Genomic DNA, 24,319 nt, shown 5'->3' on the forward strand with positions numbered 1-24,319 from the left:
CAGATCACAAAATACTTCAGTTGCATTTTATACATGCTCTTCTCAGGGTTTGGAGTGAGGACCTCACACTTTCCTACAGGATAATTAGGAAAACGAGGTATTTTACATTGCCTTGCTGCTGCACCCAACTCTGATGTACCATTCCCTTTCTGCATTAGTGGAATTTAATTTGGTGGGCAGTGCTGGGTGTACTGAACACTCACTCTGAGAAAAACATAGCTATTTTGAGATGTGTTTTCTCTGGTGCTCTGCTCCACGCTTGCCATTGCCACTGGATACTCCTGTGACGGGTTCCTTTGGTACTTGATGTCTGTGTTGGGCACAGATCTGTCTTGTGTGTTGATGTCAACAACTTTCTGACTATTCTATGTAGGTGTTAGATGAAATGGTTATTATTGTTCTCTAATTCATGTGCAAGACAGCAAGCACAATTTAAAATAATCATGGATTTGAAACTGCTGGGCAAGATAATTGTGAGATGGGTGAAGGTTTTGGTATCTCCTGCACCAAGATGAATAGAAGACAAAACCCAAGTCTGTTGTTAGTCTTCAGTTCATCATGCAGTTCTGATGAACCTTGTCAGGGGCATTTAAGTTTAGTTATTTTTTATTGACTTTGCTTTGTTTGTCTTTCTGCTATCTGCTATGGGAAGTTTACTCAGTGTTTGACATCTGCTCCTAGTTCTATTACTAAGTTATTAGGTATATTTAGTTTCCTGCGGACCAGAGCTGTGAAAGTGTGTGTACCTTCTGCTTCCTCAGCAGATACATCTAGTACAAAAGAAGAGTTTTCCTGGGAGGATATTTTCTACAAATCATTAAAGGGCCTTTTCATTCTCAGATTTTCTGATTATTGCCATCTCAATTTTTACCAGCGTGTTCAGCTCTGTCATCTTCCCATGCTGCCCCATGGTACATTTCAGCTTCTTGTCTTGACTTGCATGAGATCCTGCTACAGTTCAGGCTCTTTCATCATTATCGTTAGCCTTTTGCTTTGTAAATATTAACAAGTCACCACTTAGATAAGTAGGATGGTAACATTACAGTCTCCCTTGTCAGCAGGGAAAGCACAGAGGGGAACGGTAGCTGCTGAGGGCGAGTCAGCTAGAATTACACTGCAGTTACTTCCATTTTATTAAGTGCTCGAAGCAATGGCCCCTTCTCATTCTCCAGCTTTGTTGCTGCCAGTCCTTCATTTAGTATCTCGCATTTGTCCACTCCAGAACCCACCTGAGGAGGTGTTTCTGTATGGTTCCTTCCAAGATGGCCTGTAGCCTTTTGAGCTGTGTAAGAGGAGTCTTATACAGAGCCTTGCACTGATACCCCATGTGCCATCAGAGCTGTGATTTCACACAATGTCACACACTGCAGCCATGTCAGTGAAGGGTTGCATATATGTGTGTGTGTGTGTGTGTGTATAAACTTGGTCTCCACATGATCCAGCCTCACAAGAACATCACGTGGCATCTTGCTGTACCAGTTCTCTATCAGAGTTTAAATAAAGCGGGGCTTTAAAGGGTCAGAAGCTGCACTTCAGTTTCAAAAAAGTTTTACTTGTTTAAAGTTTATTTGGTTTTGTAAGTGCTGCACAGGAAATATCTTCTGCGAGTGTGCCTCGTTTTTACCTTGGCTTGCGGTTTGTGCTCCCAGTGGGCAGGGTTTGCAGTTACTCTAACTATCCAGCTTATTTCCCTCTGGACACACAGAGATACGCTAGTGGTGAAAGCTTCGTTTCCTCTTCTAGGCAAACGGTTACGTGCCTCCGAGCCGAGTCGGTATGACAGGAGATGAGAATGCAGCAGAAGCGCCAACAGAGGAGGAGACACAGGTTTGTGTGTCCTGGAATTAGATGACAAGGAATACCAGGTTTTCTGGGCTGTATCTGGTAGCACAGAATCATTACTGCAGAGAGATGGGTGGCTAAACAGTAATTCAGACTGACCGCTGGCAGACCCAATCAGCCCCTTTCTTTGGCATCATCCTGTCCTCCACATAGCTGGTGTCATTGGGACACTATAATAATAGAAATTATTTATTTTGATCCTAGGACTTGTGTTTCTGATAGATGGAGGAATTCACAGAATAATTATGTACATCCAAACACGAATTCCTGCTAGTGCACACATTGAAAGTTGATTTAAATTGTAGTGCTAAGTGTTGAGGGCAAGAATCATTCCGTCTGTGTTCCCTTTCAGTCTAGTGACTCAGAAGACAACCTGGTGCCAGGGAGGAAGGCTTCTCTCTCTGATATCACAAGCATCGGAGACATCAATGCACTCTCTGTGCGACAGCTGAAGGAAATTCTTGCTCGCAACTTTGTCAACTACAAAGGCTGCTGTGAAAAGTGGGAGCTGCTGGAGAGAGTGACCCGTCTTTATAAAGAGAAAGACCTTCAACATCTAGGTAAGAAACTTGGCAAACGTGTGCCTGTTTTCCAGGTTTTCCCTTTTTACAGACAGTGGCAGAAGGAAATAGGACTTCTCTTACATTTCTGTTTCTTGCAAGTGGCAAGAATGGAGGGAGTGTTTCTGATGCGCACGTTAGAGTGAAAGTAGCTCAACTATTCACTGCTACTTGTTTGAGGAGAGCGTTACGGTAGCTCTGGAGAGTGACTTCCCTGTAGTAGCAACAACTGAGAACTGTGCGCCCTTCACCTCGAGATCGTGTGTAGCTGTGCCAGGCCGTGCTGGTCACCGCGTCACCCACACAACAGCTGATGTGTGACTGTAGACGGATGACTGTCAGCGCTGGGGTGAGCTCTTATCTATTGACTCATAGCAGCTGGCAACGTGAGCAGGAAAATGCCCTGCCCAGCAGGAAAATGCCACCAGAAAGCAGCCGGGCAATTCAGAGAGGGCTTGTGCTCAGTGACAGCGGCTGCCACGGCTGAAGAGTTGTGGGTGTCTGTGGTTTGACTCTGGCCTCTTGATCACAAGCGCGTTCCCCCTGTGCACTACCTGCTCCTGCCGGGCCCGTACAGTTGACTGATGAGGGCACAGCGGTGTGATAGAGGTGCAGAGAGAATGTATCTGGCGTGACTTTCAGGTGCCGCTTTGCAATTCTAGGTGATTGGTTTAAAAATACATATACTTGGAAATTATTTGCAAGAGAAACATATTTTAACACTTCAATTTCATAGATAGGTTTGTTTCTTGGTGTTGTCCAAAGTAGCATTGTTTTGTTAAACACATCTCTCTAAGCTTTGTCCTCTATGAATGATAAAACATTTAAGACAACTGCTTTGGTTTTATATTCCTCTTGTACTTTTAACAGAATTTATCCTTTTCTCTTAATTACTGTTGCCTGAGCGTGTGTCTCAGCTGTGCTCAACAATATTGGTGAGATCGTGTAACACCAAAGAAACTGTCACAAGGGGCTACTGAAAGTGTAGTTCTGGGAAGCCAAACACTGCATAAATTCCAAGACTGTCTTTAAAAATTGAGAAATCACTTCAGATGGTTGCTTATCTTTGTGAAGCATTAGATATTGTGGAAGTGCAGTAAAAGAGAAAGTTTCTTGCCAGTTGAACAGCCCATCCTGAGCAGAGAATCAGCTGGAACCTCTGCCTGGGGATCAGCAAAAAGCAGTTTTGGTTTAGTAATCTCCTTTCAGGGCTTTCATCTCCTGCTTCAGTATCACTTGAGTAAATTTTTTTTCCCCAGCTTCTCTTATTCTCTCCAAATAACTTTCTTTTCTTATGTTGCAGTTTCTGACACTGACGATCAAACTGGTAAGTGACATTCTTAACCTTGCTTCAGTCGCCTCGTTGCTAAGAATCTCAGTGGTATTTCTGTCTTCTGTGACACAGAAAATAACTGTGTGAAAGCCAAAACGTTCTGCTCCTTGCCAGACGGGACAGATCTGTCCACATTAGTGTAGGTGCAAGGGGAATTTTTTTGCAGACCTTCAGTGAGCAGCAGCGTATTAGGAAGCCCTTCCATAAAGACCAGCTGACAGGTTGCACAAAAAGGACGTACCTTTCTCTGTCTCACGCAAACCGTGGTCTCTCGTTTGCTCAGGTGGTGCCGGGCTCCCCGGCACGGAGGAAAACCTCTGCAAAATCTGCATGGATTCACCCATCGACTGTGTCCTGCTGGAATGCGGCCACATGGTCACTTGCACCAAGTGTGGGAAGCGGATGAGCGAATGTCCCATTTGCAGGCAGTACGTCATACGGGCCGTCCACGTCTTTAAGTCCTAAGCGTGCGTAAGGAAAACTGATGCCTTAAAGCCTCAGCTGCTGTTAGAGGAACAGTCAAAATCGCTACAAATAGTTAGGTCAGAAATTAGCATATGGACCCCATTGGAAGTTGGGGGAAGGATGAAGCCTGGGGAAAATCCTTACTCAAGCCATGCCCGGCTCTGCTCTTCCCGCGATCGTGCTTTACACCACAGTGCCTGGACTCCCTGGAGCTTATTGCCGGCAGCAGACACAGAGATCTTTAACAACCTACATTCTAGAAACACTTTATCCACTGGTGGTTGGGACGGATGGATGCTTGGCTTTCCACCACAAAGATCAGATTCAGAGGCTTTGTATTTTCCCCTGAATAATAAAAAAAGTTGGACTGGGGTCTCAAAAAGTGACATTTGTTTTGCTGCTTAGGCTTTACACCCAGGAACAACTTCATTTTCAGAGATTAAAATTTTCCTGTGCTTGGTAATTTTTTTTACTTTTTTTTCTTTTTTTTAATTTAATGTTAAATTCTGATGCTTGCAGGCCAGGCAGACTGCCTCCGATTTCCGTGTTCAGAATAAGTGTAATTCTAGCCTAGTGCAATTGTGGAAAAATGTATAATTTTATTTGGAGATGGACTTCATATTATTGAAAAACGCAAAGGGAGTGAGACTCTGTGAAACATCCAGCCTTACCTTGTGCGGTGGTGGTTTTCTGTTTACACGCCAGCGAGAGGGAGATTTCTAGTTTGACAGTTGTTGGTTCCTTTGCCTTCACAGGCTTCCTTACAGTATATGCCAGCAATCGTTCTAAACCCAAACTGACTTCACTTGATTAAGAAGCTACGAATCTAAAGCTTGAGTCTTTTAGAGGGTTTACTGTGGAAAACATAGAGCTGAGAGTAGTAAAGATTCCATTTCTACACAATCATTTTTAAGTACAGGTGACTTTTTAGAGGGGAGACATGAAAGAAAGCAAACTTTGTCTCCCTTGAATCAACAAGGTGAGTGATCATTGTTGCAGGTGCTTGTGTTTACTAATCAGCTTCCCCTTATCCTCCCCTTGGCTCAATTTACAGTCCCATTAAGTTCAGACTGCTTATCAAAAGCAATTTATTTTGTATTCTTTCTACTTGTGAGGGTGGATAAAAGATTCTGTGGTCTGATACACGACAATTGCAAGCCCTTACAGCTGTCCTCATCTGGAAGCCTTGCTGGAGAAGACTGTAACGTGTATTTTTCCCCCTGCAATCATTCAGTCCGTTGGGCTGGTAGCACAGATAAAGCTTCAGAATCTTGATGCCTTAAGTTTTCTGCCACCGTGGGATTGTGTACTTCATTTGTGAAGTTGAGTACCTTCTGCTGCAGGCTTCTTCCTGTCCAGCTTTCCCCTTTACGGGGGGGTGATCACTTAGTGTTCAGACTGAATCTCTGCCTGGCTGCCAGCAGAGGAACAGCATAAAAACCACATGTTCACTTACAGCTTCTGGAGTAGTGGAAGTGCAGTTACAGAAATGAACACCAAAGCCATCTGCTTTTGCAATAAGCGGTAATGTATGTTAACAGCAAATTAAACTTCTGTAATCTTTAACGTGGAACGGTGCATGGGTGGCAGCTCCGCAGCTGGCACGGGGCGGAGGGTCTCTCTTCTGCACGTTGGAACGAAAAAAGCACTTAAGATGAAGAAATCTGTCAGCGGCAGCAGAACCTCTGCGCTATTGAGGTGGTCTCTGAACTCCACAAAAATGCAACAGCTGCTGAGGTTTATTGCTCTAAAAATTCTGAATTTTACCTCTTTCCCTGCTGGGGTTGTTCTTGAATCCAGCATGAGCAGAGAACTGGTACAAGTCAATGCACCATGTTAAAAAAGAAAAAAATATATAAAAATTGCAGGTAAGCAGTAACTGCATTTACTCTTCAAGAGGTTCACTGGGACCTCTTTATGAGGTACAGGAATACACACACAAAGCGTTGAACAGCCTCATTTAGTAAATTCACTGTGAAAATCCATGTTGTCATATTTTTCAATAAACTCAGGGCTGGGGGAATTTAGCAGGAAGAAGATTATTCCCCTGGGAGCAGATGGACTTTTACTTGTAGAGAGTAGGCTTATTTTCTACAGCAGATAAATCAGTTGCAGATCAACGCCTGAAACGTTCGGAATGAGAAGATGTACCCAGTACCCACCACAGGACTCAGAAATGTGCTTTCTGAAGGGAAGGCTTTGTTGTTTTTTTTTTTTTATTTCTTCTGACTACAGTGTTTCCCTTGCAAAAATTGATTCTCTACTACAGATATGATTGTTTTTACAGGAAAATCAAAATCTGGAGGAAACTGATTAATGATCCAAAGGAATATAATGATCTGAACTAATAAAGTAAATGGAAATATTTATGTGCTTTATGTACACTGTACATAGTTTAAATATTTTAAAAGTTAATATTCTACTTGAAATGGCATCTTATTCTCTATTAAATCCTCTTGGTACTATAATGGTTAAACTTACTAGTTTTGGTACAGAAGTTTGGTTTATAATTTTATAATAAAGTCAAAATGTGATTTAGTTAACCTCGTTTTCTGACTCCGCTGCCACCAGGTTGGGAGAAAGCAGAGATCCTACAGCTCCTTCTGAACTTCAACCAGGAAAGGCTTGGGGTACCAGGTGCTTAAATATCATTAGAGGTTGGGGTACAAGTACAGAAGAGGTTGAAGGAAAAAAGTTAACTGAAACCACTAACTTTCTAGCAGTACAATCTTATCTTTGTGAATATTGCAAATGTACAATATTACTCTGTTCCCTTGAGACTAAGGAACCAGTGAACTCATCAACTCACTTTTTCTTTCATAAACGTACCATGCCCTTGGCCAACTCATGCAGAGTTATTCAGCAAATGCACATCATCATTTGCAAAACAGTTGAGTTAAAATGAACCCTAAAAAAAAAAAACCACCCTAAAACCTATCATCTTCCTTATTTCATTAATATTCAAGTACTTGCAATAGTTTTGAACAGCTTCAGGTAAGGAGGTCTCTCGACTATCTTAGAATATCCAGATGGTAGAGTTCCTTTCTCAGCTTTTACTTGTTGAAACATGAATACCAGAACACACGAGCAACATATTCCATAGAACAACTAACTGTTCCAAGAGGATGCTTGGATAATGCTACAGCAGTTGCTGTAATGGAAGCTTATTTGGTGTCCTAGTTTTAATATGAAGCCTACAGCAGAGGTGCAAACTGCTGCTGGGTAGAGATACACAGATCTGTGCTCAGTGTTAAAAGACAGGAAAGAAAAGTCAAACCAGGAGGATGCGTGTCCTTCACGCAAATTGTAGGCGTGCAGCAGAACTCTCCTGGCAATACAGCCACCAGTTTCACGTATTTGGTGGTCTGGTTTCCTGTCCAGGCAAAGAATAACCTTTGGAAAATAAGTCTTGACAGCAAAGGAGAAACTGCTTCAGTTTTATTTCTTTATCTATAAAAATACCCAAACTTTAAAAACCCAAGGAGACTAAACCAGCACCTAGATAGGTGCAGTGGTCTACATTATGGGCGGAAAAATGGATTCAGCAGTGACATTTCTTCACAGAGTTGTTTTAATTAATTCCATATGGTTGCTATGGATCTTTACCTCCGATGGACTCAGGCATTTTATTTCTATCCACGTCTCCACAGAGGAATCTCACCATTTCTCCCACCTACCTAGTTCTCAGCTGTACTCTTCAGGGAATTGTTGTGCCAGGAATGGTCAGCTGCCCCGCATTCCTAGCACGGGGCCACCAGCCTCCGTTTCCGGATGCATTCCCAGATCCAGTTGGGAGACACACGTTTAGCACCAGGATTGTCATCAATGTCCCCTATGACATGCGTTGCTGAGGCTGTGTCAAATTCTTGCACAAGATCCCCATCGTATGCTATAAAGTACCGCCGGATTTTGTCGAAGTCCTTCACAGAGGGTGACAGGTAGAGCTTCACACCAGTGAATATGTCCAGCAGCGTCTGCGGTTTGTGCAAGAGAGGCACAGGTTGGTAAAAACATTAGATTAGCCTGGAAATTACACTAAATTCTTTTGAGGCATGAACGAGTCCACTCACAGTTCCCAAGGTTATCGTTCTAATCCCACGCCTAATAACTGTAGATTGCTCTTTGGACCGACATTAAATCATACACAAGAGCAACACTCGTACAGTTCCTCCAACAGCCAGATGTTACAGCTGAACAGTGCCTCCCCAGCTAAGGGGAGTTACTACCCCATTATTCTTCTTAGTGGTGATGCTGATGTGGTCCAGTAAACACCATCTTAATGTCTTTGCCTTTACAAGCTGATGCTTCTTAGGCAAAGTAGAAGAACAGAACTGTCCTGGGTTTGCTGTTTACATTAAAATAGCTACTCCAGGCTTATCGTTGAAACTATAGCTCAGTGATTCTTAATCCACTCCTACAATTTGCCGCACAATGGGCTAGAAAGGACAGTTCTCACCCGCTACAGCTCCCAACTCTTCCACACGCAGCGGTCAGGAAGAGCAGCCGCTCAGCAATCGCAGCGCTTTGTGGAGCAGAACGTTGTTGGTGGGTGAACAGAGCATTGGCCTTTAGCGTGACAAACCCAGTTACGTCAGCGGCGCAAGAATGGCTGCAGTCACCCACTTCCTTTACAAGAGGGCTTGTTGCTGCTGTTTCTGCCTTTACATTTCATTTTAGTTTAGGGTGCTGCTATAGGGAGATTTCAAAGACTTTCCACATGGAAGGTAAAAGCGAACAGACAGTTGAAATTGCCTCAGCTTCCTCCCACCCCAGCTCTCCATACCTTTTTTTCATTGTCATCCATCTCAGATGCTTTTCTCTTCTCCCCTCGTTTCTCCTCCGATTTTTGAGGGGATCCAATGACTGTTTTGTTCTCTGAAAACAAAAACTTATCTCATTTTTGCTCTCTGTCCAGATACTGGATGTGTATTAATTGGGGGGAGAAGAGTGAAGAGAGTAAAAGGGAAAAAGACTTTTCCCCCCTTCTTTCTGGAAAATCCATGAGTTAGAATGTAACTGGTAAGACAAATTTTTCTACTGCAAATGGTCCAGGGCATCTTCCTGCCTCATCTCCAGGATGTTGCTGTTCAACTTCCCTCCTTGCTGTCACCACGTTGCCTTTTTGAGACAGCTCAGAAATTTGCTTCACGTTATTCCCCAGTGACAAAGTGTTGGTGAAGCAAACTCATTTCACAGCTTTGCAGTTTACTACCTGGAAATCCCCTCCATCCAGATGCCCTATTTATATGCATGAATTTCATCCGAATAAAATTAAATAGCGGTTCACAGCCAAAAGTGTCTAACCAAAGGGCACGTGATCTGCAGGAACAGGAGCAGCAGGTTTGCTGTTCACACCAGTCTTACACATACTGCTAAGGACCTTCCTCTAGTAAGATTAAAAGGGGCTGGAGTCAAAAAGAAATCACTCCAAAGTAGTTTTGGTACTAACTATAACTGAGCTTTCTAGGTTCGAGGTACCTGTTCTAGGCAGTGTATAACCCCAGAGAGCTTTTAGTCTAATCGAGTTGCCCAAGCACCAACCTAAACAGCATCATCCGTGCTGTTTCCATCTTTTCCTCAGTCCCAGCACACCTCAGATCTGTGGCTGGTCCATCCGTGCTACGAACAACGCAGGGTCTGAACAGCTTTGCCCATTAACCCTGAGGAGCACACGAAAGCTGCCACGGGACCTTCAAGCATCTGACGGAAGGCAAAGATCCAAAGCCAGCCTGCCCCAATGCAGAGAACCCCAAGGCTCCTCTCCCTGGAAAGCACCATCTTACCTTCTGGCTTCTTGGCTTTTGCAGGTGACTTGCTTGGGGGAGTTTTAATAGCGCTGTGTGGTGTGGAAGACCTGGAATTTCCCTCGTTCTCTCCACTGCTGCCAGCCGTGGACTCATCTTCCTCCCCAGCAGCAACACTGAAATCGGCCTTCTCTTTGGAGAGCTGGTACAGCTCCTGTCCCACCAGAAACAAAGCACTGCCTTTAGCCACAGTGAAGCTTCCGATACTAGACACAAGCTGTAATATATGGTCTCCTCTGTTTGTTTCCCCCCATGAAGTGTTTGCTCATATCCTTTTTCCTCCTGTACCTTTTTGTAGCCATTTTCCTGTCAACTTTGATCAAACTCTTTGCGTTCCACCCAGCTGCTTGACATTAAGGGATGGCACCAAAAGCCATATTTACGTGATCTACTACAGAGCAAGACAGACAAACTCTTCTGAGCTTGGCTCCTTGGCCTGAAAAATGAACAATACCCATTGCTCGCTCACAGAACAGTCTGTCTGAAGAGGGTATTTTACCTTTCTCCCCTACCTGATCAGGGAGCCAGAAAGGCTGTGGGACAGCAGGTGGGCTGAATCACTCCTTGCTTCAATGGCTTAATGAGCATTTACATCTGCTGCCAGCATCCCTGCAGGCAGCCCAAAGACAGCCCCGACGACAATAACTAGACTGAGAAGAGAGCTCATCAACAGCTGACTTACTGCTGGGGATGGCAGCAAGCCAACCGCTTTCTATCAGCAAAGGAGGCACAGGAGCTGCGTGGGGTGGGGGCAGCCCCAGGGGTCCTGGCTGATTGCCCTGGAACTGGGCCAGGCTACCCTCAGTCACCTCCCAGATGCCACACCTAATCTCAGCAATTAATGGGAGACAGAATGACCATAAACAGTTCAGAGAATAAAGGTCACCTCTTTCAGGAAGGAAATTCCTCCCCACGAAGGCTGCTACAAGAGCTGACAGAACTAACTGCCAGCACAGACTCGCCTGAAAGTGCACAACACAACAGCTCAAGAGACTCGAGAGGCCCCATGAAAGAATAAGATTCGCATCAAAATAATCCAGCGAGCAGCCCGAGCCTAGAATAAATCGAACATGTAACACGCCATCAGAGGCGGCAGTCAGCAGGTATCTTTGCTACATACCCTGCTATCCGAATTTGTCTCTTTAAATACAGACTTGTCAGAACTTATTCTGAAACACGCTGCAGACATACTGCGTTCATTCACCTTAAGCTGCTGGAGGTTGGTGGCTGTCTTCCAGTCTTTGTCATCTCGAATGCGGGTGCAGCGAGGGAAGCGAATGGAGATCCCATCTGCAGTGTGGGCTTCAGCTTTAGAGAATTCAGCCCCTGTGATCTCCCACACTGGGGCTTTCTAAACACAGCATTGAGGAAGTCACGTCACATTCCCATCTTGTCTCATGAACTAACTCTTAACACATCTGTGTTCCTCTACTTCTGCAGCAACCCCTCCTCCCCACTCCAGCACACAGAATTCCATATCCACAAACTGACCTTCTTGGTCACGTTAATTACAAAAACTTCTATTTTTCACTTCATCCGGTCAGAGATCCTCAACTAATACAGAACGCCAATTTCTAAATAACACCTGTTCCTAACAGTCAACATGGCACAAAGCATACTGATAAATTTCATACAGCAATAGCAACTTTTGAAGGTTACAGCTGTGCTTCAACTGTTTTAAGTCAGATTTTTCATGCCTCAAATTTAAAGTAAGTTCACTTCTGGAAGGGATTTAACGCACAAGAATATTTCCCAGAAGTGCAGCAGGTATGATTTCTTCATGAAGCTCTTAGCCTCAAATGCACCTGCAAGATTCAGAGATAAAAATGCGCTGAATTTCCTGTTCCAAGTATGAAAACTAAACTTGTAACAGAGATAATTTGTACAATTAATTGAAGTCTAGTAGATTGCTATATCAGGGTTGGAAAACAGTTAAATGACTATAACAGCACTTACCTTTGGATCTGGGACAATGAAGTCAGGGTAGTAGATTTTGTTAATTTTCAGCCACCTTGGAATTTTACTAGGATCCTATTAATTAAAAGCACAAAACCAAAATGATAGCCTTTATGATCATATATGAACCTATTGCTACAAAAGAAGTCGCTGAAAGATAATTAGAAGTTGATTAGCATATAGGTATTACTTTCATCCATACAAAGGCAATGTATCTTTAGCCTGCAGTGCAAGGTGCACTGGTCTGCAGCAGTTTCTCTTCTCTAGAGAATCACAAGAATTATGTGTAACGCAGCTCTCAATTACTGTCATTCTACGTGTAAAAATTGTCGCTCCAACTGTGATTCATATAAAACTACCCATTTTTTTAAGATTCTATAACCTTGATGCAAATACCCTTAAGGATGTCCAGTAAATATTAAAATTCAGCTTTGTTTATTTGTCAAGTCTTGGAAAGTAAGATTCCTCACCTAAATAAGTCACTCACAAAAAGCCTTAACTCCAACGGGTCGGGTTATCTAGTCACAAGACACTTGAGCATTTCTCACTCGCAGCCCCATCTAGTGACCATCTTCACCAATCGCAATATGCCAAAAAAAAAAAAAAGGGGTACTTGATCTGCTCTTCCCAATAAAACTTTGTCTTAGCAGAAAACAGATGGTGCCTGGCCTCCCACTCAGTGTCTGAGTACAAATCTCAGGCAGTGCCTCATCTCAGAGCTGGCAGCACCTACATCTCATTTGTGTCAGAGCAGTTTATCCACTTTAATTAAGCCTCTATTCATTCCCAGTAGAGCACTTCAATCCTGCATTCATCCAGCACCTCAGCTGTAGCTCAGCAGGAACAAGGTTTTACCAAACCCTTTGCTGAGCATTCCTTTGATCGCCTCCGTGCCAGAGCCCTTCTCACCTTGCTGATCTTCACCATATCCAGCTCCGTCTGCAGCCGCGCCAAGGTGGCATCATCATGGCCACCAGAACACTTGGTCACGGTGCACCACTTCTCACTCTTGGGATCGTAGCAGCCCATGAGGAAGATGGACATCATCCCACCTGCAGGAGGGAAGAAGCAAAGCAATGAACCAAAACCCCTTCCCACCTTCAGGAAAGGAATCAAAGGGCCTTGGGCTTGAGATGGCTTCACAGCATCAGCTCCCGTACACAGAGCTGAAGAGAGTCTCTGCACCGCACAGGAGCCCAGCCCAAGACCCAAGGCTTTGCTGTGCCAACTAACCCACAGTGAACTGACACCCTGGCGCGCGACAGGCTGCAGCACACGGTCACTGTGACAGCCACGCTCACTCTGGTAGGAGAACAAATGCTACAGGAGGCCAGGAATGGGAAAAAGCTTGAGTTTTCTGAACTGACAAGTCTTTAATTGAAGCCAACTCCAGAGACTTACCTTTACTGCCTTGTCCGTAGAAAGCTCCCAGCACCACCAGGTCTGCTGTGTCAGCCATTGCACCCTCATTTAGATAGTCCTTTTTCACTTTCAGCCAGTGTCGTTTTCCTGGTTCATAATTACCCTGTGCAAAACATGGCAAGAACCCCCAGTCACAAAGGAGAACACCTGGCGGACAGCCCTCTCCTCAAACAGCCCTTGCTTTTTATCTGGCACAAGAGCACAGCAGCGCTCAGATACATAAGGAGCAGCGTGGATTGGATGTCGACATCCAATCGACAAGAAGATGTTTGAAGGATGCTCAGCCTTGTGTCCATCACCCACAGTCCTCTGTCTGTTGTTATTCCCTAATTCCCAGCGTACACCAGCGAAGAAGAAATGTGAACCTGCCTTTACATCTTTCAACACCAGTCCTTCTAGTCCCTCACGGATGACTCGGGTGATCATATCTGCCAGATCTGAAGCTTTCTGAAAAGGAAAGGAATCACGGTTAGCTCAAGACGGTCAAAGGGTTGCGGGCTCCAGGCTTTCTATTTGGAGCAATGATGCACTAAACCCAAAGTGACTGCAGAGAGACGAATGAGTTATTTCATAACAAAGTTTTCCAAGGAGAGTCCCATACATGTTCCTTTTTGCTGCACAGCCAGTGACTAAACTGGAAATATGTCCCAAGAAGAGATGGGTTCGTTAAAAAAAATGCTCCTCAGAGAAGAGGTAGCCACACTGATTGTGTCCTGAGTATGTCCCATATGTACAAGATCAGATTTCCCTCAGCCAGCAGTGCCTGCTTACTCCTGCGTCCAACCACCTTGGGAACTATGGTCTTTTCTTCTTCCCAAAATGCTTTCTCTGCTCCAAACATCCAAGCATTCTCCACCAAACCCAAGGTGCTACAGGAATCAGTAGCAGTGGGGAAAAAATAATGGGACACAAGGCCTGTGTGTAACAATCCAAGGAAAAATTGAGCAGGCTGCTGTGGAATGCAGTTTTTAACACCCAGGGTGTATCCGGGCTGTGCAGCACTTCAAGTTGCCAGTTTGGGAACTGGAAGCAGCCTAGTTCCCTTCAATCATGAGTCAGTCTCCTCTGCACAGCTCGGCATTGCACAGCACAGACTAAGCTACATCAGGCTTTAGCTCCTCCTAACAACATCAAAATGACAATGGCTACAAAATCATTAAGCAGCCAAAAAAAAAGAGGTGCAAGTTAAGACTCTACAGAAGTGGCTGTAGCCAAGACAAGATGGGAGCACAGGTTGCCCTCCTGGACAACACTGGCTCAAGAAGTCTTGCACAGAGACCAGAAGGAGAACCATTCTGAGAGGGAATTGCTGGATTTGCAGCCTTTATTATAAAAAAGGCTGCGTGGTAAAGGAGCAATGATGAAGTGTCTGAAGTGCAATCGGTGCGATCGCCGTGGGTGCTATTTTAACATTGAACTCACTGTGACGTGCTTCATCTCCGAGAAGAGGATCCGGTTGGGGATTTCAACCATGTTATCGTGGAGAAACTTACGACGTTCACACAGAGGCCTAAACCAGTAGATAATTAAGGACAAGAAAGCAATTTTTAACATGAATGTGAACGTTGAGGAAAAGCTATTTAAATAATTAAATTAATTATCCTACAGAGTTCCAGAAAGGACAATCAATTCTTACTTTCCTCCAGGAAATAAGTTATAAAATAGAAGTTTTACATTAAGAAGATATAAGGTGAGCTGGGCACTGAAACACACTCGGTTCAGCTGAAATGGAGTTAATCCCAATATTCTGGAACTGCAGAGCAAAACGGAGCTCCACAGTGAAACCCCTGAGCACAGCAAGGATTCTCCTGTGCTGTCTTGATTTTTACAGGGACAAAAGGCCAGTCTGACCAGTCTGTGTGCCTGCTCCCTCTCCTCTGGGAGTGTATTCCAGCAAGTTCATGCTGGGAAACTGGTCTGGCCACTCTCACTCTGTGGCAGACACGTACCTGTCCATCAGGCTGATGTCATTGAAATAGATGCAGTCAAAGACAAACAGGCAAACGTTGGCATCTTGGAAAGCAGCTTTCTGAAAGACAATTAAGACTGATTAAAAGAAATCTGCAGTCGTAGCAAGCAGCGATACAGAGTTTTAGATAAACAACAGAAACAAAAGGATGTACTTTCATCTCCATAATATTTTAGTTATAATAAGATTAGGCTTCTTTCCAAAAGTATTCTGAGAATTAAGATTTAGACTGAATGTGTCAAAGCATAAACTAAAAGATAAAACATGCTAATTTCCAGGGAAATAACGCCACAAATATTAATGACTTTGGGCAATGTAACATCTGTCACTACTGCAGCAACAAGCATTCCAGAGATTTCAGATTAATGGCTACTTTAAGTTAAAGCACTTACAGTTTAATTTTCATTTTACTGTCCTCTTCCTCACCAGCATTTAGTCTAGACATAAGCACTACATAATATTCATATGGACTAAATACTCTCTGCACCATTGGGGTCTTCCAGTCTGCCACCCATTGCTCAAGCAATGATAAGCAATGACAGAATTGCAGAATTTTCCAAGGTTTTTTTAAATATTTATCTTGAGCTGAAGTTTTCTTACTGTCCTGCTAAGTGATGAGGTTAACATCAAACCTATTGTATTAGAGCAGTACCTTTTCATCAATATCAGCCTTCTCAGGCTTATTTTCTGCCGGAATGCTCTAGCAAGCACCAGATCTCTTAAATTATCCTGTGATAACAGACTGTACACTAGCACATTTAAGTCAGCAGATTAACAGCATCTCCAACCACAACAAAGGATTTTTTAATTTACCTTTTTTTTTTTTTTTACCTTGTGCACACCAAGAGTCCCAAAAGGAAGCGGCTTGCCAGTTTTGTTGTCAATCAGAAGAACTTCTGAATCCAGGATCATGCTTTGCCCACCAGGAAAAGCCTGAGGAATGAAGTCCTTAAAATGGGCTACCTTGGGGAAAAAAAAGAAAAAGGAAAAATACATCTACTGGCTGAAGGGAGGGACTCACTCCAACGCAGATGTTTTCACCAGAAGCGTGTCTGAGGCACATGTAGGCATATCTGCACTAACTCTACTTTCTATTGTGGTACAGACAGCACAGTCTACAAATAGAAAAATGAGGCACCGTCCCTGGACGTATTCAAAAGACGGGTTGATATAGTGCTTAGAGACATGGTTTAGTAATGTGAGGTGGTTTTTTGGGTTGTTTTTTTTTTTTTTTTTTTTTTTAATCAGAGTTAGGTTGATGGTTGGACTAGATGATCTTAAAGGTGCCTTCCAACCTGGACAATTCTATGATTCTAAACCATGCAACTGGCATCAAGCCTCCCAAAACGCAGTGCATAAAGAGGATTCTCAGGCACGTAGCTTAACTTTAGTTTCAAGCTCTTAACATCCACCAAAACTAATTGATTAGAGTTTTAATAGGTGTTGCTTTTCCAGGTTCCAAGTATCTACATAAATTAGAAAAGAAGTCTACAAGAGAAAGTATCCCCCCCGCCTATAGAAAGTGGTGTGAAATTCACTCATGTTTATAAGGGAGCTGGCACAACAGAAGAGACAGTTTCCAGGTGCTTACTTTATGTGGGAGGACGGGTTTGAGGCTTCTGCTGAAGTAGCTGAAATGATCTCCGTTTTTATGGACCTGCACCCGCTCACCATCGTATTTGATCTCTGCATACATGCCATTTGGGCACTTCTTCATGGCATACTCAATTGACTTGCAGGCTTCAGCCTTAGAAAGGTGGAGAGAAATAATTTCCAAACAAACTCAGATGATATATTTAAAAATAAAACTACTTTTACCTAAGTTCATGAGTGAACTACCAATTCCTTTGTATATTTTTTTTGTCCAGGGTCTCTGATATCCAGTCCAAGTTTTCCTTTTCTTAATTACTCATTTACTTGCAATCATCTGCATATGCCCAGATAATTACAGCTTTTCAGTGCTTATCTCCTCCAAATACTTAAAGGTTTAAGTACTGTGCCTTTCGTAGGAGTGCGCTTAGCCCAGAAGTAAATATTTAACTCTGATTAGTTCAAACAAAAACCCAAACTTATTGAAACCTCTAATCCAATGGAAAGCTTATGCTATTTACAGAGAAAGGATCAACTTCTGGAATGACAGCAAACAAAGAAGTCACTTCTGGACTGAAAGCAAGTCAAGATTTTAGCTTCTGCAGTGGCACTGAAGGTGCAAGTACCAAGTACATTGAATAACCGGCCTCTTGGTAGAAAACACTTTATAAAATGGCATTAAACATTAAAAATCAGCACTGCATGCTCTATTGGCTCATAGCACATGCCGTCACTTCTCTCTCCACTGATTCTTAAAGGCGAGGGTCTCTGACAGTACCTATGGGAACCCCATCTCTTGCTCGGCTGAGGGTTACCACTGCAGGGGAGCCAACCTTACCAGCATGGGCTGAACCGGGGTCATCAGGGAGGCCTGCACACTGAGGGTTCGCTTCAGGCCCGGCACCTTCTCAGCCTCCTGCTGGTTCTTCAGGACTCGCTCTACCACATCCTGGAGGTTGCGTGATGCTTTGAACGCCTCGTAAGCATTGGGATCCAAAGCATCCAACCTTTAACAAATTGAGAAGGGAGAGACAGATCACTCTCAGGTCTGCTGCTCCTGGCTTATGAGGCTAATGCTCGCTTTGGGTTTTGTCTCACAATGAAAGGTAAGACTTACACATGCTTTGCTCCAGCGTTCATTTTCAAGTCATGCTTAATTAGCCTGATGATGCATTTCAGGTCATTGCCCGTACACCTGAAGCGCGAGAGAAGATTCAGAAATGGTAGACGTTTAACTACTTTCCAGCTGAAAAAACATCCAGGCCTCTAAAAAAAGGTCCTCCCCTGCTCTATGGTTTAAACTCAAATGAGGACACACGTTACTACTGACATCTCAGAGGCACAAGAGAATATCCAAAAGGCTTTTCAGTGTCTTTATGTTTGAATGCCAATATGAATTCTGCCTCAGTGTTGATGTACCTTCCAAAATTCACTTAATGGAGAGTGATAGTAACATCCTCAGCTTCAGATCAACAAAAACTGAGCCAGACCGAGTCCTCAACCTGTCTAAATGGCTTGAAGGCTTTTCCCAACATACCCAAGAACAGCAACTTAATTAACAGCTAAGTACCAGTAAGGTAGTTCCACAAGCCGTTTGTTTAGTACCGATTGAAGTGTCTCGACAGACAAGGATGAAATTCTCTGGCATGATCGGGAGCTGCACATGTTCTCCATTGCTGGTCAGCAATCAAGGTGTCTTAATCAAACCACTAATAGCACCTTATATATGTTAATTTCAGTCTCTGTGGCTTATGATTAGTTTTTCACCTATTCCAGCTTGTGATCTGTAGATAATCACTCCTAGTTTTAGGGTAAACCTTCAGAGGCCGATTACTTTCCTTACCTGCGAGTGATATGTTGCAGCACACTTTGCTGGTCATCTTCCTTAGTAAGCTTTGATAGCTGGATTAGGAATTCATCTACCTCTTGGATGGTCAGGAGACTTTTGGCTGCTGGAGGACAAGTCTTGCTCTGTTCAAAGAAGAGGCGTATGGTCTCGGAAACATCTCCCTGTCTCCAAAAACAAAATACAGGTGTGGATCAGAGCTACAGTTAGAGAACAGGGATGCCACTGGGGATTCAACAGGGTTTCAATAAGTAGGATAAAGCACAGGAATAATGCTGGAATTGCATGAAGGAGTTGGAATCAACATTAGCAAAAAGCTGCCATGACACAGAATAAAGCTTCTCAGCTGTTTCATTTATAAAAAAAGGTAAGAGTACCAGTATCATCTCATTGCTCTATTTTTCACTGCTGCAGCATCACAGACCCTTTATTTCCTCAGGATGAATCCACTTGTAAATCCAAGGATCTGAGACTGTCTAGTGATAGTGATGTCACTAGAAGGCAGTATATAGCAAGGCAATAAACAGGTGAAAGAATTAGCTTCATTACCTAATTCACCTGTTTGTTCCATCTTGCAACGAATCAGCAGTGTGCATAGTTAATTACCAGCAGGAATTAAATGCACACACTTGAGCACTTGCAGTTGTATGAGTGTAGCTTAATTGTAACTTAAGCTCACAGTAACAGATCTGTTAATTGAATGACAGTGTTTGATACATGATGTTACAAAAAAAGTAGTAAATCAGTTACATAGGAATATGTTAGACAAAGCAGTTTAGGAAAAGTGGATGCAGCCCCACTTGGCCTAGATATTTTAGTCTTGCTTTCTAAAGTTTTGCAGGTGAATTTATATCTTGCTTTCTGTTCAAACATTATTTTCTAAAGGTTCCAGATGGCGAGAAGTGCTAAGAAAACTGCTTATCTCCCATTTGAACAATCAAGCTAAGAATCTTTCAAATAGGACTAAAAAAAAAAAAACCAACCCAAAAACCATTACATAATTTCCATACCAAGCAACTGAATAGCAGAAATTAAGAGAACTGCTGTCTGTACTCACCTGTTCCAGGTCCCGGATCATTTCTTCTTGGCTGCAGTTAAAAATCCTACTAAACAGCTTTACAATCTGCTTGTCGTTCAAGTTGTAAACAATTTTAATGACACCTGGTAACAGCAACTTAATGGTCAGGTATACGTCACCGTGAAAACCATCTGGAAAAAAAAAAAAGCACAGCCCATTAGAAACTGCCTCAATTTGTTTTCACGTACAGGCTCTGGTTATTTGTGTCCATCAGCCTGACCCTGGGCAAAAAAAATACCCTGCAGCTGGTGCTTCCTCTTTCCACCACGCTGTTCTGCTTCACATGAAAGGAGATTTCTTAGGGAAAACACCCACAATTGTCCCCCAAATCTGATCTCAGCACTAAGTTTGGCAGCACCTACAAACATTCCCCACAATCCTAGACAAATTCTTATCTGAATTTGTTATTTAGATAAACAGTTCACTTTACAAACATTATCTCCATAGTTCAGGAATCAGCACAGCACAAAGCTTGGACTACACCGCAATCAGATTTTGTCACCCTTGCTTTTGAAACAATACTTTGGGGTTGATTTTGAGAGGGCTTTCATATGCTGAGAATACCAAGCAGGAATCATACCTCCTCCAGATCCCTTCTTCAGAAAATCTTGGATGATCTGCGTTTTCACATTATAGCTGGGTTTTTCAGCAACCATAGCACAGAGCTTCCTGAACTCTCGCAGCAAGCAGTCTTTGTGCTTCAGATCACATTTTTTTGCAGATAGGCTAGACTTGTGGGCAGAGTTTGCAGAGACATCTTCTGAATTCTTTGGCTTGGCTGCATCAAAGACATAAAAAATTGCATTTGTAACAAATAAAAGCAGATTTTGAAGCTGAAGCTAACTCTGCTTGGAAAGCTGAAAAGAACAATCCCAGTATGCTGGCAAAGCTTCAAAACTGGATAATGACGAGCCAAAACTTGTAACTTTACATTTTAATTACCATTAAAAAACAAATCTAAACCAATTTTTCACTAGTTTTGCTCTTTCCAATACACCAGAATTTTCTGGACCGTAATTCTACCAGACAAAAATGATTAAACCTTGGTGAAAAGGAATTCCTGCTGGCAGATGGTTCTGTTTTATTTCTACTTTATAGGCCTTTGCTCTTTCTAGCAAGATGTTTTCCTAAGATCACTTCCAAAATGGGGGAAAAACGTCCCCATCTCCTCTTCTCTCATTAATACTAACACCCCTACACATTTGCATCTCTTTGCCTGTGCATGAGGAAACACGTGCTCTGGGTGTTTCAGGTCAGTGCCAGGTCAGTCAGAGCCCACCCACTGACTGTAGGGTTGGCAGCTCTTTCTCAGGACAAGCTGCTGAGGAATAACAGTTTTCCTTTCCACGAACATTACAACTGGGAATCCCACCCAGACAGTTTTTTACAGATTTTGAGATCCACACGGGATATCGTTACTCTATACCTTCACAGTTTGATTGAAATCGGCCCATGGACTAAGGCAGGAGTGGAGTCAGCCTGACAACATGGGTTACTGCATAAAGTTTGTTTCCTTGGGAATACTAGAAACTCAAACATCAGTTCTTTCAAGACTGACAGCCTAAGACAGCACTAACAGTTCCTGGCAAACCAGATTTTAAAAAAGTAATTAGAACTAAACCATCTTCTATAGATAAAAAACTTCTGATCTCAGCCAAGTTGAAACACCTCTGATGCTGGTAGTAGAAGAGAAGGATTTCCCAGAATCAGTGTCTTAAGTCCTACCTGTGAAGCCAGAGAACTTCTTTGGTGATGGATTGATGAGAGCTAGTGGATCTTTTGTAGTTAGTTGTCCTGTGGCAGTGAGCTTAGCTTGGACTATCACTTTTTTCTTCGGTGTACTTGCAGCCTTGGAATTAGCTTCTGTAAAACAACAAGGTTCAAACCAGCAGTCAGAAATAATCTCATACATCCCTCAACATATATGTTGCAACAAACAAGTCTTAAAAGAACTGGGAATGGAAGAAAAAAAAATAAAGGAATATTTTTCAGACATCAAAAGTTAAAAGACTACGTAATTTAGTAAAGTACATGGAAAAAAAAGATGAAAATGGAAAATAACTGATGCTGCGTCCTGGGATTTGTCTGCCTCTGTCTGCACGTGAACTAAATCACCTACATCTTCTCCATAATCAGTTGCGACAAATGAATTAAGAAGTGCTATTGTATAAGTGACTACTTCTTCCCTTTCCTATAGAGCTGAGACACAGATTTGAGCAGCGCTACTCACTTTGTCAGTAGGCCATACTAATACATCAGTGAGGATTTTGTGGTAAAGGCTCGGCTGTGTGGCAATCAGTGGCATATTTTGAAAATTAGTAAAGCAGAAAAGTGCCCCGGGTGCTGCCTTGTTTCTCACCTGAGATATGCTTGTTGATTAATTCTTTCTCCTCATCTTGTAGCTCTTCCCATCCTTCCAAGTCTGTGATGTCTTCGATTTTCTTGGTGGTGGCCCGGGCCTTATCTAACTTCTCAAACATGCACTTCACGTGGTACCACTCCTTCATGTCCCCGCCAGACTCCGTGAAAGGATTGGGAACAATCTTTCCAATGCGCACCATTCCTTTCACAATCTTCTCCTTGCACTTCTTGCAGCCTGCTGTGCCACGCTTGGCATAGTCTACACAATACCTCTGTTCTGCCATGTCCTCTGCAGCCGTGCAGGCTTGGCGAAACCAAGTGTTCAAAAGCAGAGAGAAATGGAAAGCCCCAGCACCACCACCTTGGTTTCTGTCTATGGACAGGAGAGATATACGCCGTAACAGCAGCTGGTACCAGTAACTGGGGCTGGCCCCGGAGAGGCCAAGGCAGCAAAGCCAGGATCTTGGCAAGGAGACCTGTATACAGGGAAAGAATAGTCCTGTGCCCCTGATGAGTGCTCGGGCAGCCTGTGATAATGTCCTGCTGCCTGTGGGCATCCAGCCTGCTCCGTGTGTTCTGTAAGCAAGAGAGGAGACACTGAGCCACTCTGGCCACCTGTGGGCCCTGTACCCTTATGCCTGGTGTGGGACGTGGGGCCCCAATCCTCACCCCTCTCTCCCAGGCCTACCCCACAGCTGTCTCCCCATGTGGGACCTGGTCATCATAGAAACATAGAACTGTCTAGGTTGAAAGGGACCTTTAAGATCATCGAGTCCAACCATCAACCTAACACTGACATAATCACCACTAAACCCTGTCTACTCATCTTTTAAATACCTCCAGGAATGCTGATTCCACCACTTCCCTGGGCAGCCTGTTCCAACGACTGATAACCCTTTCGATGAAGAAATTTTTCCTAATATCCATCCTAAACCCCCCCTGGCGCAACTTGAGGCCCTTTGCTCTTGTCCCATCCCTTGTTACTTGGGAGAAGAGACCGGTCGTCGCCCCCCAAGACCCTCCATCGCCCCCTGAGCCTGCCCCACAGACCGCGATCCTCCACACACCTGCCCCCCCCAGCCCATTCTCCCCTCACACAGGAGCCCCGACCCTCCTCTGCCCGTATCAAGGCCGCTTTCCCGCCCTGCCCGCCCCGGGCCAACCGCAGCCTCCCGCCGCTACAGGCCCCACGCCCCCGCCCTGCCTACCGCCGAGGTGAAGGGCTCACCGAGATCTTCAGGGCGCCGCCATCCCGCCCTCACCCCCGGCCGGCGGACGCGACACACTCCAGCCCTCACCTTAGGCCGGAGCCGCCGCCGTGCCTCTACCGGCGGGCTTCCGTAGGCCACTGCGCACGCGCGCCGCGCCGCGCCCCGCCTCTTCCGCCCGAGACTGGCGCCCAGGTCGTGCGCGTGCGTGAACGGCCGCCGCGGGGCGGTTGGCCTCGCCTTCCTCGGAGCAGGCCCCGCCCCTCCGCGCGCCAGTTGTCCGCGAGCCTCTTCCCGCGTTGCGCGCGGCTGAGGCGATGCCGCGTGCCCCCTCTCCCACCCTGGGCCGTTCTCCGGCAGCGCTGAGCCCTGTCTGTCGTGTCTCGGTCTGAGGCGATGGCCTCCTCCCGGCTTCCAGAATCGGCTCTCCAAGAGCTCTACGCAATGTGGGTACAGGTCTGGGACAATGCCCTATCCCTGCCCTCACCATATGGGCCTTCCAAGAGTGCTGTGTCGTGCTGGTGCAGGTCTGAGGTGCTTTTGTATCGCTCGGCCTTCAAAATTGGCTCTCCAAGACTGCTAAGCAGTGTTTGTGCAGGGCTGAGCTACTGCCCTATCCCCAGCAGTATGAAATTGCATCTTCAAGAGTGCTACACCATGTTTGTGCAAGGCTGAGCTACTGTCCTATCCTGAGCCTCATGAAATGGGCCTTTCAAGAGTGCTACACTGTGTTCGTGCAGGTTTGAGGTGGTGCCATGTCACCTGGCCTTCACTCCTGACCTTCCAGGAGTGCTACACTGTACCTGCACAGGCCTGAAACACTGCGCTATTACCTCACCTCCTGAAATTGTCCAAGAGCCCTGAACTCTGTTTGTGTGGGCCTGA

General features: G+C 44.4%; 2 protein-coding genes across 2 annotated transcripts in view; one reads left to right on the forward strand and one right to left on the reverse strand.

The window, feature by feature from the left end:
* RFFL (ring finger and FYVE like domain containing E3 ubiquitin protein ligase) overlaps positions 1-4,576 on the forward strand; it is a 29,356-nt gene extending 24,780 nt beyond the window's left edge. The window contains exons 4-7 of the mRNA XM_074160499.1: positions 1,744-1,827; positions 2,195-2,402; positions 3,706-3,729; positions 4,019-4,576. Of these exons, the coding sequence (XP_074016600.1) occupies positions 1,744-1,827; positions 2,195-2,402; positions 3,706-3,729; positions 4,019-4,200 (498 nt within the window). The 3' untranslated portion in view covers positions 4,201-4,576. The remainder of the gene's footprint in view (positions 1-1,743; positions 1,828-2,194; positions 2,403-3,705; positions 3,730-4,018) is intronic.
* Positions 4,577-7,611: 3,035 nt separating this feature from the next.
* On the reverse strand, positions 7,612-23,582 carry LIG3 (DNA ligase 3). Its single transcript, XM_074160500.1, has 20 exons — positions 23,455-23,582; positions 22,225-22,802; positions 21,591-21,728; positions 20,446-20,643; positions 19,845-19,996; positions 18,785-18,951; positions 18,059-18,136; positions 17,780-17,948; positions 16,943-17,098; positions 16,183-16,314; positions 15,332-15,411; positions 14,805-14,892; positions 13,752-13,829; positions 13,362-13,485; positions 12,870-13,012; positions 11,961-12,035; positions 11,209-11,355; positions 9,984-10,158; positions 8,984-9,075; positions 7,612-8,174 (listed from the first exon to the last, which is right to left on the reverse strand). The coding sequence occupies exons 2-20, from the start codon at positions 22,781-22,783 to the stop codon at positions 7,941-7,943; spliced, it is 2,985 nt and encodes a 994-aa protein (XP_074016601.1). The 5' UTR covers positions 22,784-22,802; positions 23,455-23,582; the 3' UTR covers positions 7,612-7,940.
* Between the last annotated feature and the right edge of the window lie 737 nt (positions 23,583-24,319).

This window comes from Numenius arquata, chromosome 18 (assembly GCF_964106895.1).
Source record: "Numenius arquata chromosome 18, bNumArq3.hap1.1, whole genome shotgun sequence".
NCBI lineage: Eukaryota > Metazoa > Chordata > Aves > Charadriiformes > Scolopacidae > Numenius > Numenius arquata.

What these genes read in the sequence shown, in the direction of transcription:
- LIG3 (XM_074160500.1), bottom strand. Translation starts at nt 22,783, where the DNA reads ATGCCCACAGGCAGCAGGACATTATCACAGGCTGCCCGAGCACTCATC. An exon ending in GAAGTTCTCTGGCTTCACAG is followed by an intron (nt 20,644 to 21,590) that starts GTAGGACTTAAG and finishes TCTTTGATGCAG; the next exon opens with CCAAGCCAAAGAATTCAGAA. An exon ending in CTACGGACAAGGCAGTAAAG is followed by an intron (nt 13,013 to 13,361) that starts GTAAGTCTCTGG and finishes TCCCTCCTGCAG; the next exon opens with GTGGGATGATGTCCATCTTC.